General features: G+C 34.3%; 1 protein-coding gene across 7 annotated transcripts in view; it reads right to left on the bottom strand.

The window, feature by feature from the left end:
• Positions 1-1,344: 1,344 nt before the first annotated feature.
• Positions 1,345-19,661, bottom strand: part of UBE3A (ubiquitin protein ligase E3A) — a 97,117-nt gene continuing 78,800 nt past the window's right edge. For all 7 annotated transcript variants that reach the window (XM_055417659.1, XM_055417658.1, XM_055417661.1 and 4 more), the window contains 7 exons: positions 15,881-16,025; positions 12,937-13,142; positions 12,214-12,378; positions 10,633-10,788; positions 10,464-10,537; positions 3,059-3,202; positions 1,345-2,075 (listed from right to left, as the gene is read on the bottom strand). In XM_055417659.1, the coding sequence (XP_055273634.1) occupies positions 1,955-2,075; positions 3,059-3,202; positions 10,464-10,537; positions 10,633-10,788; positions 12,214-12,378; positions 12,937-13,142; positions 15,881-16,025 (1,011 nt within the window). In that variant the 3' untranslated portion in view covers positions 1,345-1,954. The remainder of the gene's footprint in view (positions 2,076-3,058; positions 3,203-10,463; positions 10,538-10,632; positions 10,789-12,213; positions 12,379-12,936; positions 13,143-15,880; positions 16,026-19,661) is intronic.

Genomic DNA, 19,661 nt, shown 5'->3' with positions numbered 1-19,661 from the left:
GTTTATTTTCAACTGTTTGTTAAAAGTCTATTTGATATGAATTCTATACCTGATGATCTGTACTCAATGACCATTCAAAAACTTCACACAGATGTGATTACAACTGGATAACTTCAATACTGTAGTGATAATAAAACTTGAGAACTGAAGAACACAAATTTCTTCACGAATTTATTATACAAAAAGCCCCCAGAGTATTTGATTTCTCGTATTCTCACTTTCATTATACACAAGAAGCACAGGGATGAGAGGCCTTTTAAGGTGACTGCAGTAGCATGAGGGGCCCTTGAATCAAGGTAGTGTACATATTTTTAACAGTGTTCTCACGGCTGGCCCAGAAAATCCCCATGTTACCTTATCACAATATGGAAAGCAATGTTTTCTTTTTCCACTAAATTATGGTGAAAAATGTCACTGTTTTATTCAGCATTATGGTACATAACAGTTAAGTCTCAGTTACTAAAAGAACTAAAATAATTCTGAAAGACACCCTCTTTCCCCTTCCGATGATTGAAAGCTGTATTTTTCCTGCCAATTTCAAACAAATCATCAAACTAATCTGTCATGGTCAGTTAAAACAATCGAGGTACAAGCTCAGCACATTAGCTGTAACCTGTAGTAAAAGGATATATCAATATGTTTCTCCTCAGTTAAAAATACATAATCCTTTTATTTTATATTGCAATAAAAGAAATAAACATCACAGACACAGAAGACTAGAAAGGGGAAACTACTTACTTCTGAATGTCTAGTAATTTAAATCTACCTGCACTTTTCCACAGTACATGAAAGTAGTATTTAACACTTTTTGAAATAAACTTTAATCTTTGGGGACAGACGATGTAAATAGGACTTAAGAGTAACAGTTCCATTCATTGCCAAGTCTCTGCTTATTGTATGATTAGGTAAAACAAGGCACAACAGCCATTCTTTCCACTATGTTCCAACACTGATCATGTGCCTTGATAAAATGGCTGACTGGATAAGATGATGGCGACAAGAAGGGAAGACTTTGGATTGTCTATTTAAAATGTGGTTAATAAGCAAAGAATAAAAAATTTAAGTGCACTTTCACATGCTTTACGCTTATAATAAACAACAAACTTATCTTTCTTGCAAAGGGTTTGACTATCATTTCTTTTGGCCAAATGCACTTTTCCCCAATAAACTTAAAACAACAACAACAACAAATCCCTGTCCTTCCATATACTAAGAAGGAGGATTAGCTACTGAAACAGTTCATTGCAAGACACATGAAGACAACATACTGTGGCATGAGTTGTTTTTAATTTGTTGTGCTGTTACTAAAGTAAAGTTCTGAGGGCTGCAGTTAAACATTCCAAGTTCTCCCTTCCATCTTTATTGATTTTAAGATTTTTGCACAGAAAACTCTTTGGGGACTAGAACAGCAGCAATTGCATCACACTGTTTTCAAGACTTCAAGTTTCAAAAGCAAATTGTTTAAAAAAAATACAGCTCCTGATTTGAGTTAGATACAGGGACAAAAAAATAGCACATACTTGAAGGTTACATGGTCTACAAATGGTGGCAATATTTTCCTTGGGAGGGTAGTTTGTTGGTATATATTTTTAAATATGCAAAAAGGCTCAACCTCAAGCAGTAATAAACACAAGCAAAAGTGATTTAACCCTTAAAATAAATATTCAGAAAAACCTCTCTGTACATACAAGTGAAAGAATAAGTAACACTTTCACGCAAAAAAAAAAAAAGAAAAGAATAATAATAAAGGATTTGTTCATATAAGTAGCTGAAATCTGCTGTTCCAGCCCATATATCCCCAATAAAGAAGGGAGGCACAGACATAGGTGACTACTGTTGTTCACTATTTAACAGCCTTTTTGTACTGGGACACTATCACCACCAATTTTATCCCTCTTGTTATATTTATTAAAATTTTAAATTTCTTTTTCTTTTCTTCCCATTTTTTGTTTTTTTACAGCATGCCAAATCCTTTGGCATAAGTGATGGCCTTCAACAATCTCTCTTTAAGTTTTTCTTTGCTTGAATATTCCGGAAGTAAAAGGACATTAAAGCAAGTATGAGATGTAGGTAACCTATATAGAGAGAAAGGGGAAAAACAGGAAAATAAGTCATGGGAAATATGCTCAGTACTAAATGATCCTACTTTAGATGGCACATACATTGAGATGGTTTGCAAAGCACACTACACATTAATGCACATCATAAAGATAAACTATGATTTTGCCATACAGCTACCAAACAGCAGTTTGTCTTTACCTCATAAACTACTCAGTGCTAATACTGATGATGGTTGATGATAACGTACTGTATCCACAAAGTTATTACCACATACAGATACTGTTTTAATAGGTTCTTAATTCTGAGAGCTCATTTAACTAAATTTTCTCACAGTTAACCTACAGACTGTCAGTTTCCCCACTGTAGAGTTGAAATCACTGAATAGTAACATTAAGTGGAGACAATATTCAAATCTCAGATTCAAAACTTCAGTCTGGGCTCTTTAATGCTTATTTGAAATATTCCCAATGACTATGTAATTGATTTGATAATAAATAAATTTACATTAATATCAAATAATATAGAACACTAGAAGAAATGTTTCTATACAATTAACTTATTAAATATACTACTGCTCATGTTTGGCTACACACCAAACGTTAACTTCTACAAGAGAGGAAACACAGTTAATGTAAGGACAGTGAGATTGGTGGTTCTAGCATAATCGAGGGGTGAACAATCTTGTGAACTTCAACTTGACTATTCTAAACAGATGACATAATGTGGCTTTCAATTAAAAAATTCTCAATCAAAAACTTTAAGAATCATACCAATTTGTAAAATTTCAAATCAAGTGAACTCTGTAATTTTTAACCTGCCCAGTGTTTAAAGATTTTCTTGAACATTAACAGCAAAGTACTGGCTAAACTAACATTTTATGTGACTTGGAAATTTCTATTAAAAACTGCAAATGTGCTCAGAAGCTTCTGGATAGGTCACACACGTGTAATAATATGGAAGCCAAGGTTTTCAGTATATAGTCACAATTAATAATTACCTTTCTGTGTCTGGGCCATTTTTGGCTATTATCATCTTCAATTTTCCTAGTCCGCCCACAGGTGCCCTGTCTGTGCCTGTTGTAAACTGCAAGAAGAGTCTTTTCTGCTCATCTGTAAATGAATGAACAATTTCCCAGAACTCCCTAATGAGAAAAGATAAAATACTGATTTTAGTTTGGCATTCATTATTGCTAGCACATAATTTAAGTTTGTGATCTGCATTAAAACCATGATAGGAGATAACTTGAAGGTCAATATCAAGAGCCTGAAGGTTCTTTTCTGGGGATCTAGGACCTAGGACTTCCACTCATGCAAATTTAAGAAAACTATTTTCAAAAACATAAAAGTTTTTGTTCATCGCTACATTATCTGCAACAGTAAAAACTGGCAACAACAAAAGGAAACAATTATATCAACTGAAAATATATAGTCAGTAACAAAAGAAAAGGCAAAACCAAAGTCCTGTGAACTGAAGATGACAGCTATGTCCCTCTGTCTACTCATGCCTTGCGTAACTTCAAGGGCAGAAGGTCAGACACAGAGTAGGGACAAAAGAAACCACAAAACCCTCATGCCTACAAATACTAATACAAAAGTACACGATGTTTATATGAACAAGAATACTTTCATCAATGGTGTGTGTGCTCTGGGAGGGGAGGTGGGGGTTATTCTGATTTATGTATCATATGCAATTACACTGAGAATAACTTAATCCCTGGCATTCCCAAAATCTATGTGATAGAAGTCACATTATAATGAAGCTTGTTAAATTTACTCTAAAAACAAAATGTAAGTTCATTAAGAGCAATCTTGAAAAAGAACAATTGAAATCTATACTTTTAATAATAAAGTATCCATAAATTTAACATATACAGTTTCAGGTGTACAATTGCATATATCCACCCTTTCTCAGATTCTTTTCTCATGGTACAATGAAATACTGAGTGGACTTCCCTGTGTCATATGGTAGATCCCTGTTGATTCTCTCTTTAATATATAGTGTGTATATGTTAATCCCAAACTCCTGAATTATCCCTTTCCCACCTTTCCCCTTTGGTAACCATTAAGTTTGTTTCAGTTGGTATGTTTCTGTTTTGTAAATAATCATTTTCTTTTTTAGATTCCATATATAAATGATATACGATGTATCTTTCTCTGATTTACTTCACTTAGTGTGATCATCTTCAGGTCCATCCAAGTTTATGCAAATGACATTATTTCATCCTTTTTATGGCTGAGTAATATTCTTTTGTGTGTGTGTATATATATATATATATATGTATCATATCTTCTTTATCCATTTCCTCTCTCAATGGACATATATAGGTCGCTTCTATTTCTTGGCTATTGTAAATAGTGCTGCAAAGGACACTGTGGTGCACACATCCTGTTGAATTATGGTTATCTCTGGATATATCCCCAGGAGTGTGACTGCTGGATCATATGGTAGCTCTACTTTTAGTTAAGGAACCTCCATACTGTCCTCCAAAGGGGCTGTAACTGTTCACATACCTATTAGTAGTGTAGGAGGGTTCCTTTTTCTCCACATACTCTCCTAGCATTTATCTTCTGTAGATTTTTTGATGATTGTCATTCTAATCTGTGTCATGTGATACCTCATTGTAGTTCCAATTTGCACTTCTAATACTTTGGCCAACTCATGTAAAGAGTTGACTCATTGGAAAAGACCCTTATGCTGGGAGGGATTGGGAGAAGGAGACGACAGAGGATGAGACAGCTGGATGGCATCACCAACTCAATGCACGTGAGTTTGGGTGAACTCTGGGAGTTGGTAATGGACAAGGAGGCCTGGCATGCTGTGATTCATGGGGTCGCGAAGAGTCAGACACGCCTGAGCGACTGAACTGAATAATTAGTGATGTTGACCATTTGTCATGTGATTTTTGCCCATCTGTATGTCTTCTTTAGAGAAGAAATGTCTGTTCAGGTTCTGTCCATTTGCTGATTAGACTGTTTGCTTTTTTGATATTAAGCTGCATGAATTGTTTGGATATTTTGGAGATTAATCCTTTATTAGTCTTTTCTATTTGCAAATATTTTCTCCCATTATGTGGGCTGTCTTTTTGTTTTGCTTATGGTTTTCTTTGCTGAGGAAAGCATTTTTTAGGTTTAATTAGGTCGCATTAAAGAGTGTTCTGCTTATGTTTTCCTCTAAGGTTTTTATAGTACATATCTTAAGTCTTTAATCCAACTTTGAGTTTATTTTTGTGTACAGTTAGAGAAGGCAATGGCAAGCCACTCCAGTACTCTTGCCTAGAAAATCCCATGGATGGAGGGGCCTGGTAGGCTGCAGTCCATGGGGTCGCTACGAGTCAGACATGACTGAGCGACTTCACTTTCCCTTTTCACTTTCACACATTGGAGAAGGAAATGGCAACCCACTCCAGTGTTCTTGCCTGGAGAATCCCAGGGACATGGGAGCCTGATGGGCTGCCGTCTATGGGGTCACACAGAGTCGGACCCGACTAAAGTGACTTAGCAGTAGCATAGTTAGAGAATATTCTAATTTCATTCTTTTACATGTAGCTGTCCCATTCTCCCAGTACCACTTACTGAAGGGACCGTCTTTTCTGCATTACACTCCTGCCCCTCTGACACAGATTAACCGACCGCAGGTGTCTGTCTCTGGGCTTTCTGCTTCATTGACCTGTATTTCTGTTTCTGTCCCAATACCAACTGTTTTGATTACTAAAGCTTTGGAGTATAGTATGAGATCAGGAAGCCTGATTCCTTCAGCTGCAGGAAGGAATGGGTTTTTTTTTTTGTTTCTCAGGACTGCTTTGGCTATTCAGGGTCTCTGTGTTTGCATACAAAGTTAAAAATTTTTGTTCTAGTTCTGTGAAAAATGCCACTAGTAATCTGATAGGTAGGACTGCATCGAATCTGTAGGCTGCCTTGGGTAGTATAATTATTTTGCCAACATTGAATCTTTTGGTCTAAGAATGTACTATTCCTACCTGTTGTGTCATCTTCAATTTCTTTCATCAGGATCTTACAGTGTTTAGAGTACAGGTGTCTCCTTAGATAGGTTTAGTACTAGGCATGTCACTCACTCTTTCTGATGCAACAGTAAAAGCGATTATTTCATTAATTTGTCTTTGTTGTCTTTCATTGTTTATATATAAAAATGCAAAAGATTCTGGTATATTAATTTTGTAGACCGTAAGTTTACCAAATTCAGTGATTAGTAGTTTTCTGAGGAATGCATTTTAATATTTATTTGAAAGTGCTTTCCAGAATCTTGACAGAAAATGTCACACTTCCTACACACAGTTACAATTCTAGTTTTTGATACCCTAGTATTCCAGTATACAATTTCTCTTACCAAAATGTTGGTATTTCTGTTGCTGCAATGCCATTATTTCTAACATAGATTAGCAGCTTTATTAGAATTTTTGGCTCTCTCCAAAGTCTTGCCATGTCTATTCCCTGACACTGTAATATCCTCCCCACCCTTTAGTTCTTAAAAACCTCCCACCCGTTTAGAGAAAACAACTTAAAAAACAAATACAACAGGAAACTGAACGTGGAGCACACAAGCGCATCTCTCCATTAGGAAGGAAACAAACCATACCACAGTTTAGGTTGTTCCCTTTTGGGTGGCTGGCAAGGAAAAGCAGGCATGCAGTAACCCAGAGCCCTCTGTCAGAGCAAAAAAAACCTCCTCGCTCCTCAGGAGTGTTCTAAAGCCTAAATGAATCAGCCACATCTGAAGAGGCAGACCAACAGGTGCCCTTGAATAGAGGAGGCAGATCCTAAAGGAAGTAGCAGACCAGCAGTGGTCATTGAGACAAATTCAGCTGTTCCTTTGGTTCTTTCTAAAAAATCAGAACTTAAAACATTAGGGTTACTATCAGTTTTTACAATGAAAATACTAAGCAAAATTCTTCTCTTCCTATTAAGTGTTATGTTCTACATTAAAACTGTTTATATACACCTGAGTCCACACTAGCAGAGTCCAGGAAGAGCTGTGTGGAAAAGTAGGGTGTGCAGAACAACATGGGATGAGGGTCACCCCAAAAGGTCAGGTAAGAGCACTGGCAACAAGACACCATCTTGGATTAAAAATGGCAATCTCACAAAGACATCATGCCTGATGGGGCAGGAGGCACCCTGGGAGACAGAAGTATCCCTTAAAATTAGCCTCTGGCTGTAAAGGGATGAAAGCAGCTGACCAAAAAAATGGCCTGAGTTAAATATTCTGCTAAATGTTGCCAAATTCTCCATAGAAATTGTGACATTTTCTATGTGACAATGCCATTTCTCAACTAACAGTCAAACAGCTGAACTGAACAACACCCTGGGTTGGGAAAATTGTAGGAAATGAGATATGCATGTATATTACTGGTAGGAGTGCAAAATGTCACAATTTCTGTGGAGAATTTGGCAATATTTAGCAAAATTACATACATATCTACCATTTAGTTTAACAATCCCACTTTCAGCAGCAATTCCCAATTTGATGATGTTTGATGTTATGTATGGAATAATGTTAGTGAAATGATCCACTGTGACTTCTAACAGCAAAGAGCTGGAAGTAACTACTGTGTCTATCTACACAACACGACAGTATTGACCCATACATTTTTTACTACTAAAGTAAAAGATGTAAATAGGACCCAGGGTCTCCTAATAAAACAGCCAAAATATCCAGCATACAATCCAAAACCACCTGTCAAGCCAAGAACTATGAAAATCACATGAAAGAAAGAAAATCAACCAATATCAAACACTGGGATGAATAACATACTGCAACTGACAAGGATTTTAATGAGGTCATCATAAAGATTATTCTATAAGCAATTATAAGTTCTAGTGTTTCAAAACTGAAACATCAGAAACTGAGTCTTAGCAAAATGTTTAAGTTAGAATTAAAAAAAGAGACAAATGCAAATTACAGAACTGAAAAACACAGTAAGAGAAAAATACTAGATGGATTCAATAGTAGAGTCAAGATAACCGAGGATCAAAACCTGAGCAAAAGAGAAAACAGACTGAAAAAACTGAGGGCCTTCGGTATCCACAGAACAGTGACAAATGACCGAACACTGGCATCATTAGAGGCACAGAAAGAAAGGAAAAAGAGAATGGGACTGAGAATGCATTTCAAGAAATAATGGCTAAGAACACTCCAAGTTTGAAAAAAGACAGAAGCACACAGATTTAAATAAGTTAAGAAACTTCAAACAGTATAAACAAAACTGTCAGAAATAAAGTGGAAATCACCCTCTGACAAAGGAAAACTAAAATAATTAGTCATTAGCAGATCGGCCTTTGAATACTAACTAAAGGAAGTGATAAAAGATGGATTCTGAGGCAGACGGAACAGAAAAAGTAGAAACAAAGGGACATACAACAGACTATAATTCTCCTCATGAATTTTATAAGTCGGATTTGATGACTGATACATTACATCACTAATACTCAAGACAATTGTATTTAAATGTGGGGAAAGTAACAGACTCAAATGGAAACAAGGTTTCCATACCTCACTGGAAATGTTGATACAAATATCAATAGCAACCATGAAGAACACTATACTAAGCAACACAAACAAAAACAGAACACCAAAATCAAGAAGAAATCCTTAAAAATGTTCCAGTAACTAAGTAACCCACAGAAGGCAAAAAGACCAGGAACCATGAGGAGCAAATAACAGAAAACAAATAAAACTGCAGACTTGAGTCCTACCATATCAATAACTACCCTGAACACAGATGGTCTAAACACAACAGTTAACGGCAAAGACTGACAGAGTAAATCAAAAAAACATGACTCAGCTCTTTGGAAGAAACTCATTTCAAATTCAGAACATTGATAGGTTGAAAGAAAAAAGAAAAAGATATATCATGCAAAGCAAGACAAATCAGGAATGGTTACATCATATCATATTCAGAGCAAAGAAAATTACAAGACATAAAGAGAGACCTTATATAATGGTGGAGGGATAGGGAAGAGGAGCCAAATTAGGAGTATGAGATTAACTACAAACAACTACACGTAAACTAGATAAGCAACGAGGATTTACTGTACTGCACAGGGAATTATACCCAATCTTATAATAACATATAATGAAATATAATCTGCAAAAAAACAATATGCTGTATACCTGAAACTAACACAATACTGCAAATCAACTATAAATAAAAAACATTTAAAAAATTCACATATGATGTTAATATATCAAGTAGGAATTATGTTATTCTAAAAGAATAACATAATATTCTGAAAGAATAACATGTTATTCTAAAAGAAATAAAATTAAGACCTTAACTTAAAAAGTAATTTCTCCATAAAGAGCAGCACAAGATACCTTCAACTATTCTCAGAGAAACATTACGATACCACAAAGTCATAACTGTCTGTGATCACTAACATCTCTAACAGAGATGGTGCTGTGACCATACTCAGAAGCGAGGTTGCCCTTTGCTGTTGTTATCCATGCTATTTCAACTCTGTTATGGGTCACCTTTGAACTTCAAGTAAATAGCAGGACAATAATTGCTAAAAGTAAATAACTTCACCACTGCCACTAAGAATGACCAAAGGTACGCTAAACAGAGGAAATACCAATAACTTCACACAAACCAAAGTGAAGAATAAAACAAAGGAAAATAACAGAACATCAAATATTCATTTCTCGATATAAGTGATACTCATTATAGACTTCCTATACTTGAGTCTTAGAGTGACAACCTTCAGAGACAACCTCCAGGAATGCTTCATCACCTCACCCTACCAGTGACAGCCAAAAGGGCATTTGTCCCTTTTTACCCCATCTCAGCAGGAGAGGAAGAAGCCTGTGTCTCTCAGGACTGGACAGTAGCAAAGAGAAGCAGACGGTACACAGCAAGAGCAACTCCTTGAGAACAGTTAAGACTAGGAATCTCTCCTTACTGTGAGAATCTGGAGCCAAGGTCTTCAAAATAAAATAAAAATTCTAGTATGTACCTTGCTATGTAATGAGGATTAAATCAAAGAATATTCCATTTCACACAAAAGGTGCCTCATACAGGGTAGGTAAGTAACATTCCCCAGAGGTCAAAAGAAAGGAGAAATATTCACAAGAGGTAGTTCTATTTTCATCATCATCTAACTGGCACTAAGCACACTGTAACCAGAATTACTAGGAATATTAGATACTTTATACCCCCAATGCAGAAGAAAACATGCCACTTACACAAAACATTATTCAGGAAATAAATCACAAGATTAACAATAGGAACTGGTGATTATATTACAAATATATTTTTAATTTTATACATTGAGAATTTGTCAGTTTGCTTATTTGGAAAATAAAACCTGGAGGCAAAGGTCTAAAGCATAAAACCTACACCCCTTTGGTGAATTTTAATTCTTCCTCTTAAGAATTAAGAACCTCACCTAATCACAACAGAGTCCCTGGTATAGCCACCGTCATATTCTGTAGTTTCTTCTAGTGCTTGGAAATCTAGGTTCTGCAAATTCAAGAAAACACGTCTTAACATCTACACCACACCATTACAAACAATAGATCAACAGAAGATATTTCTGGAAACCCCTGCTTTCTTACCCGGCTTCCACATATAAGCAATTCAATTTCCTCTGGTCTGAATAAGTACTTTAAAGGAGATTCATTGGTCACCATATGAAAACCTCTCCGAAAAGCCTTGAACTGTTTTTCTACCGACTTATTGAGAATGTAGTCAGAATACAGATTGACAAATTCCTGCAGAAAACATTAACCACAAGAATGTCTTATGATGCATAATACAACAAAATACAAGCTACTGGACTGCACAATGTTTTTATTTTCCCAAAGAAAACACAATCAAGAATATTTTTAAAAATCCAAACTTTACACAAAGGAAAATACCTTTAACAATTTCACAGCTCTCTATGATAGACAATGTGTTAGTCACTCAGTCATGTTCAACTTGCTGTGATCCCATGGACTGTACCTGGCCAGGCTCCTCTGTCCATGGCATGCTCCAGGCAGGAATACTGGAGTGGGTGGGTCACTATTCCCTTCCCCAGGGGATCTTCCTGACCCAGGGACGGAACCCAGGTCTCCCGCAATGCAGGCAGATTCTCTACACTCTGAGCCACCAAAGAGGCCACATACATGTAAGTTTCAACTTTGATATTAAACAAAACTGAAGATAAAACCTGGGCCTTGATACAATTTTAAAGTTCTCTCAATTAGGTTATGCAAACGCAAACCCATTTAAACCATTTATACGTCAATTTATAAAAGCTAACATTTTTAATAGAGTACTGGAAATGAGCAAACAAGGAAGTGTTTCATATTTCCTATTCTAGAATATTTGGGAAGCTGCCTACTGTTATGTTTCAACAAAAATATCGGTTTTTCACTTGGTGAGCAAGCTACTGTACCAAATAAAAAATGGAAGATACACTCTGTATTCCAACTTAATTAATACATTTCATCAAAAATTGTATTAATATAAACATTTTTTTTAAAGGTTTTATATATATCATAATTCCCCTGGGTTATATTCTGGGTTATTCCCCTGTTCCCAGATGTATACTTTTCTAGTCAACAGAAAACACAAAACTGATTTCTTTAAAATATTTATTCTTTAGCACTTTTCAGATGTTTATTTAAGGCACGTGTATTTGTGTGTACATTAGAAGCAATTATTGACCATCTGGTTATAAGGACCTTCCCTATTTCCTACCCCTCTACAGCTTAATTTGAGAGATAGCCTTCTTCCTGCTTTACACCACAGCCACACTGAGCCATGCACTGTCTCCCACTTGGGGCCTCTTTCTTTAGGAGGGGTTCAGTGTCCAACCACATGCTCTCATACCAGCCTTTAGTCAAGGTTAAAGAACTGTGGCTGTTTCATTTATAAGAACTTAGTTACTTGATTTCTTTGTACAGATGACATTAGAAACTTCTTTAAAAACTACAAGCATATGTGCTTTCCCTGGAGGAAGGCATGGCAACCCACTCCAGTATTCCTGCCTGGAGAACCCCATGGACAGAGGAGCCTGGCGGGCTGCTGTCCACGGGGTCTCACAGAGTGGGACACAACTGAAGCAGTGCACGCACAAACGCACACATATATGCTTTAAAATTCTGTTATTAAAGAGACAAAGACAAGGATGACACAAAAACATTTATTACCTTTCTGTTTTCATTGGTAATTGGAATTTTATCACCATTTTCTTTTAGATCATACATCATCGGATTACCAAAAAGATCTGTCTGAGATATCTGGAAAGTGATCATCATATCATCTTCCACATTCCCTTCATACTCCAGTAAGTCTTTTAAACTCTGATATAGAACCTACCAATCAGAAAAGGAAAAATTAAGGCTACCACAGAACTATAAAATACAACAGTTTGCATCACTCTTCTTGGGAAAAGATTAAAAAACAAACTAACAGTAAGAATTAGAGTACAAACAGCACCCCTCTTCTAGTAGTTTCTGTGCAGACATGAGAGAGACGGTCAGTCAGTGGTGATACCTCCCTCTGCTGAGAAACCCCACACCAGCTACTTCGCCATGGGTCTCACACTGTGCTCTACCGGGACCCTGAGAGGCATCTCAAGGGTAAGGAGGGGCTGGCTGCAGCCACCAGAGCCCCTGACTAACGGCAGCTCTGACTCTACCCAACAATCTCATGATTCCATTAAAAAAAAAAAATTAGAAACACTTTTCTACAGAATCAACCTTGCAAAGCTGACTTGCTTGTAACAAGTTCTCCTTCAAGTTTTTAAGTGTTTACGGCATTTCAGATAGATAACAAAACAAAGATTTCAAATCAAAGCTTTAAAAATTTTATATAAATTCTATATCTGCTTTTAAATAAAATCTAAAAGAATAAAAAATGACAAGACTTACAGGATGAGAGTCTCCCAAGTCAAGAAAAGTTCCTTTTTTCCCCATTAGCTTCCTGTAGACAACCATGGGAAAATGTACATCCAGTATACAGTTATTGTAAATAGCCAAACCCAGTACTATGCCAATCAGAGTGAACTGACCCTCAGTTTCAAAAGAGGATGGATTAAACCAAAACAGCTTTGTAGATTCATCATATGTGAACATACCTGTAAGAAATGATTTTTTTAAATGCATTACTTTCATATTTTATTAGACAGATGAACAAATAATTATACATATAAAATACAAAAATCAATATAATTACACATGTAAATTTATTTGCATTAGGGCTTTTTTCTGTTACATCAGGAATTGCGAAAACAAAGTTTAAATACATATGAATGCTACAAATTGTGTAGCATATATTAAAATAATAAGCCATTCTGTTGGCATTTTCTAAGTTAGGAAAACTGTTCATTAAATTCTAGTTCTCTAATCTTCTATTAACGCAAATCAAAAGTTAACTTGCATTCATATTTTCACCACTGAATGGTTGAAAAATGCAGAAGAAAAAAAGAATCATATTTTGAAAATGTTTCACTTATTAAAACATATTTAATCCACACGTACTGTTTTAAAAAACAATTTTGAATTTCATTAAGAAAAAGTCTTTTTTTTCTCCAAATGGCATAATGGTTCCATGAACTTTTTCAAGTACCTTTTAAACAAAAATGCCAAGTACTTAAAACTCAGGCAAACTTGATAAACTTAAGATTATGTCCAAAACCCAAAGCCATTTAATACACACATTAACTGTGAGCCAAAAAGTAAAACAAAACTAATTTGTAGTCTTCTTTCAATTTCACATGGTCTTCACTATTTATATCACTCATTTAAAAATAGGAATCTAAATAGCCATTACCATGGCAGACTTACCTCCTTTCTTGTAAAGAAATATCTAAGATAAAGGTTAAATGATATTTTAATTGAATTAACAATTTCATTTTACTATAAAATGATTTTTCAGTTGCTACTGTGGAACTAAATGAAAATATTTTAAGAATTAGATCTAAGAAAGAGGGGTAAGTTCCAACAGAATAAACTTTAGAAATCAACATTTTTAAAGAAGTCAACCAGTTTTTAAGCTTTTTAAAAAGCTTTAAAAATGTTTCTTCATTTTCACATTTAGTTGAAGTTAAACATAAAGAGAAATTTAAAGGGTTCCCTTGATCCTAAGAACATGAATTTAAGATATTTTTCTAATGCAACTTAATGTTCACAAAATAAAATTTTATAAATTACCTAATTCATACTTGAATGTCAGTTTACATTCAACTTTTTTTTACAGGCTGAAATTACAACATCTAGGGAAGTGCTAAAAACTTCATTTAATTATAAATATGGTATTAACTGGATCAGAACAGTTAAAAATAATTATAATGAATATATCTGAAGAAATATCACAAATGTATGTCCTTGGACTCAAAAGCTATAAACTATAAATTAATCAGAATGTAAATTACACAGGTCACTACTCTCATTTTTGTGCTTGAAAGATAATAATCTTAAAAGTCCAAGAGATTCCATTCGTGGTACATTTATCTTCAGGTCCCTATGAGAAAAGTTCCATAAAGGGTGGCTCTTCTAAAATATTCCTTTTTGATATTTCTACTGTCATCATTTTAATTGTTTTACTATCAAGCAGAATTGTTTAATGTATGTTTTTTCTTAAAAGTATTTCTGCATATAATGTAAATATACTTTGTAACTAATGTTTAACATTTTTAGATAACATAAAGAGCTAATGTTCACCAAAGATATGAAGCTTTTAAATTAATTTTCTATCTCAAAAACACCATGGTTTTTAATGAAGCTTATAAATTAATTTTCTATCTCAAAAACAGCAAGGATTTATACATCTAAGTTTACTTTGAGCAAATTATATATATAAACGACATAGTCTTCAGATTATTAAAAAACATTAGCTAAAATACTAAGTCTTACCTTAACTATGTTTATGTCATGAAGTCAAAATGTCTACTTCCATTTATAAGCAGACTAACAACAAATACAGAAAAGTCAATTCAGTGTACACACTGAGAATCAACAGGAAATGATGTGCATTATTCTATGCCACGTTCTTCACAATTATGATGGTACCTTTAGAGGACTTCTTTTCCTCTAATTGTCATGCATTCGATTTTAAAAGTAAGCAACCCCAGTAACCAAGGTTTATACTGTAGAAATTAAATCAGATCAGAATTATCCAAGAGTATACTATCCAGGAAGCTCTTGTCTTTTTCCTGTTCTACTTTGCCAACTCTATTATTTTGTCTATCAGTGAAACCCAAATTCTTCATTTTCAGACTGACATATTATAGATCAACCTCTCCCAAATCATGTTCAATGAAAACTCTTCTGGAAAGCAAAAGCTACTAGATGTGGGATGGAAAAAGGGTTCTGGAGTCCAAAAAGTGTGGGAAAATATTATAATATTAAGCCCAAGAAATGCTGTAGGAAATAAACCAAATTAATTTGCTATCAATCAGTACACCCAAATTTTGAGCACGGTACACTTGTGAGACATTCTCAAGAGTCTTCAGACCATTATTCTATGAAACTCTTGTCTCAGAAATGCTTTGGTTGATGAGTATTTTAAACTGAAAAAGAGCAAAACATTTCTTCAACTGTTCTAATGTATCATTCTAAAATGTCTTCAATTTCTTTTACCTAAGAGATAATTTCCTGTATTAAAAATATTTGCTAAGTAATCTAAGAACTTGAATGAGTGAGTGATGCAGGATCCATCCCAAAGCCCACAAATCCAGTCATTATCATTGATTCTAGTTAATTCATACCAAAATTCTCTGTTGCTCTTCATAACTGAAAATATTTGTAAACCTAGGTAAATAAACTCTTAATTCAAAAAGGTATGACACCATGATCACATCACTAAAATATTTACCAATATCTGGATTGAAGATTTCCTCCACAACCAGCTGAAAAAATTCTTTGGAAACACCTCCCTCATCAACTCCTTGTTCTCCTTCAAATTCCACATACAACTGTTTCTTCAAGTCTGCAGGATTTTCCATAGCGATCATCTCTAGCTAGTGAGTGGAAAAAGTGGAAAGAAGATGAAACCCAGTATTAGGATGAAAACAAAATAAAGTGTAGGGGCAGGAGCAAATAAAAAGATAATGCTTTTGATATATTTTAAATGGAAACAGGAACCAAACTGGTAAAAAGCCAGTAAAGGCAAAGATTTTGCCTCACAGATAATGGGAAAATAGGATAGAAAAGAAACTGGCATAGAATTTTAAAAGGGCTACTTTCTAACTACTGATTTGATATGAAACTAGAATTAGATTTCCTGTTAACTATGTACATAACAAACCTGGGTTGTAAGATCAGGACATGGGGAAAGAAGTCAAGATAGCAAAAATGCCTCAAATTATTTCAGGAGAAACAAAGGTGTATAGAAGTTGACTTCAAAACTGTTAACTTGTAATTCTTTATTAGAATAGAAACTCAAGAATTAAGTCTATCTATTAAATCATAAATAATTTCAATCAAGAAAAATACATTTAGGGAAGCAGTTTATGGTCTCTTATAATACTTTAGTATAAATTACCATTTTAATGGATGAGAAACATTTTATATTCACTTTTTTGAAAGCAGATGAGGCATATATTTGCTGATATCCTTACTCTTAACTTCTTACTAACAGTTATCAAATCCTAGTTTCAACATTTCTTCAACCATAAATCTTTACCAAATGCCTTTTGTATCTATCAAATAGTGATTGCTCTCAGTATTATGAAATTAATCATAAAATCAACACCATATTCTAATGTGAAACATTTACATTGCAGTTTGTCTTATGTATCTGAAATTTACTAACAGCATGCCTGACTGATCATCCATCTTATTTGCCAAAGTGATTTTAAATTTGCCAAAACAGAATATATTTAAGGGTATTCAGATTTTTGCAACTATTACAACGAGAATTTTTAAAATGGTTTTGAGTAAGGAAAACATCATCAGAGTAAGCATACTATAGTCAGTCCTAAAGTAATTAGTTTAGATAACATCACTATTTTGGGCATTCTAATGTGTCTATAAAAAATAAAATCTCATAAATTCAAGATTCAGGTCAGTTGCCCTAGGTCAATGTTTTTCAAGCTGCCAACTGCAATTCATTAGTGGGTAGCTCAATCCATTCAATGCAAACCAAGTAAATGAAACAAATCAGAATGCATTACACAGGACTGGCATCTACTATTCTATAAAACTTCTGTTTCAATCATACGCACAGGCAAATATGCACAGGAGTAAAAAGTATCTTAGGGGTTGCAATCAAAAACGTCTGAACAAAGGCAAAAATGATCTCCTGGAAATCTTCAACTGCAGAATTCTGATTCTGTGAGTTTAGAATCTTTAAGGAATGTCTATTCTGTACAACAGTGCTCTGTAACACTTGCAAAATCATTTTTATGCCAAGTTGCATTAAGATAATTTATTTTTGAGACAGTGTTATTGTGGAAACATTAAGTTAAATACTCTATTTGTCCAAATTGTCACTTAATGTTAACTTTTAACCTTTAAACTTTTGCAAAGAACTCAGCTAAGCCTGTTTCCTCATCTGCAAAGAAAAAAAATAACAGGCTAATACTATTCCTACTGCAAAGTTGTGAAGGCTTAATAAGAAATAATGCATGAGAAAGAGTTCTAGAGTGGGTGATATTTTTAAGACAATGCATCATGTTGTTAACTTTTAAAACAATTTTGCTCTTTTAACAAAAGATTCTCAACTTGATTTTATAGCCTAGTCTCAAATTTTGAAAATAACAGGGGAAAAAAATAGCTCCAGTTGGAAATCTGTTTCAAGTTACTGCCTATAAAGAATTCCAAGGACTAAGTTAGAATTATCATTTTAGCTCAAATGTTGTTTACCCACCAGGCCAATATTCCATATTGCTATGAAATCCACTGCTCACCTCGACCTGCTTACGTGTTATAGAAATGTATACCAATGTTTATGTACACCTTTACAATACAAAGACAAACGGGCTTCTATCAATTACAAGGTATTTCAATGTGGAAAAATATAATTACCTGTTATTTAATTATGTGCCCTCTGTCTCTTCCTCACTAGCATTTGTGACTGAGAGGTAACTCCACTATCGATGTGACTGATACTTTTTAACGGATTTGGTATAGTTTCTGAGGATTCACAGGGCTCTATTTTCCAGTCTTAGCTCTATCCAAGACACTTCATATAGACAAGTGAAGCAAATTAAACTTCACTCTTAATAACATATTACATGTCTCTCCATTTCCACCAATCTTCACTCTCCATCCCCCACCCTGAATGCCAAAAAAATTTAATGCAATATGTTCTATTATTATGTTAATTGTAAAGTCACTTTATCTGTTTCAGTTTTATTTGTAAGAATAAGCATATCAATATACTAATAAGTAAGTAAATGTATATGAAACACTTACATGAATTCCCTGCAAAATTATTACTTTTATTAGTTCTCAAAAATTTTTTTCAGGCTTGGCTAAAAACTTAACAACTCAGCTATTATAAGAACAAAACTACGGCTTTAACAACAAAACAACATACAGCACTTAATATATCAGGGCACTTTACATGTATCAACTTATTTAATTTTCACAAGAACCTTATCAGGTGCTAATATTATTAACCCCATTTTACAGATGCATAACCTGAAGAAATGAGATTCATAAACTTGCTCATTAGTCAGTAAGTGGTACAATAGAGATTCTAGTTGAGGCAGCAAGCTCTTGACTATGCTCTATTCCTCAATGACTAGCAACAACCTTTTTAAAAATATTGAGTGACTTTCTCTTCCTTATGTGCTTCTGTATTTCTCTTTACATTAAGTATATATCACAATAAATATATATTATGAATCGATATATTCAAATGCAAATATTCATAAGAAGGATTTGAAAAACAGATGGCAACTGAATTTAGTGGGTGAAAATTTCCTATTATTATTTAGATTATCAGATATATAATGTGGTTCTGTAAAATATGGTATCATTTATGACACAAATAGTCTATCTTTTACAAAAACTATGATTGTGGTAACAAACACAAAACATAAAATTTAGCAATAACTATTTTGACAAAGGTCATTATTAAGGGACTGCATTTATTTTTATTTCTCTTAAAACAAACTCTTCTAATTCATTATTCAATTACAAAAGACTTAAGAACTAAATGGCAAAGGTAAATTACTTAATGTAGTAGACACATACCATTTAAAATTGAATTTTTTAAATCAAAAGCTATCTTGAAGGTAGGATATTTGGAAATTGGAAGAATATGTCAATGAACATTCTGAAAAGGAGAATTTATATGCATCCTTCATTTATTTTTATATACAGGGTTACCTGTTGCTGTCTAGTTACTAAGTTGTGTCCAACTCTTTTGCAACCCCATGAACTGTACCCATCTGGTTCCTCTGTCCATGAGACTTCCCAAGCAAGAATGTTAGAGTGGGCAGCCGTTTCCTTTTCTAGAAGATCTTCCCGACTCAGGGATCAAACCCACGTCTCTTGCATTAGATTCCTTACCACATCAAATTACTGACTGGAATAAGATTTTTAGATTATCCAGACACATTTAGTTTTTTCATTTCTCTATAAATTATAGAGATGAAGTTGCCTTAGCTTAACTATAAATGTTTGGGTAAGAGCCAAATATAAAA

This window comes from Moschus berezovskii, chromosome 21 (assembly GCF_049115385.1).
Source record: "Moschus berezovskii isolate FMDL1 chromosome 21, NW_MosBer_1.0, whole genome shotgun sequence".
Lineage (NCBI taxonomy): Eukaryota > Metazoa > Chordata > Mammalia > Artiodactyla > Moschidae > Moschus > Moschus berezovskii.
The sequence above is the reverse complement of the archived record's forward strand: the minus strand, read 5'-3'. Positions and strand labels throughout refer to the sequence as shown.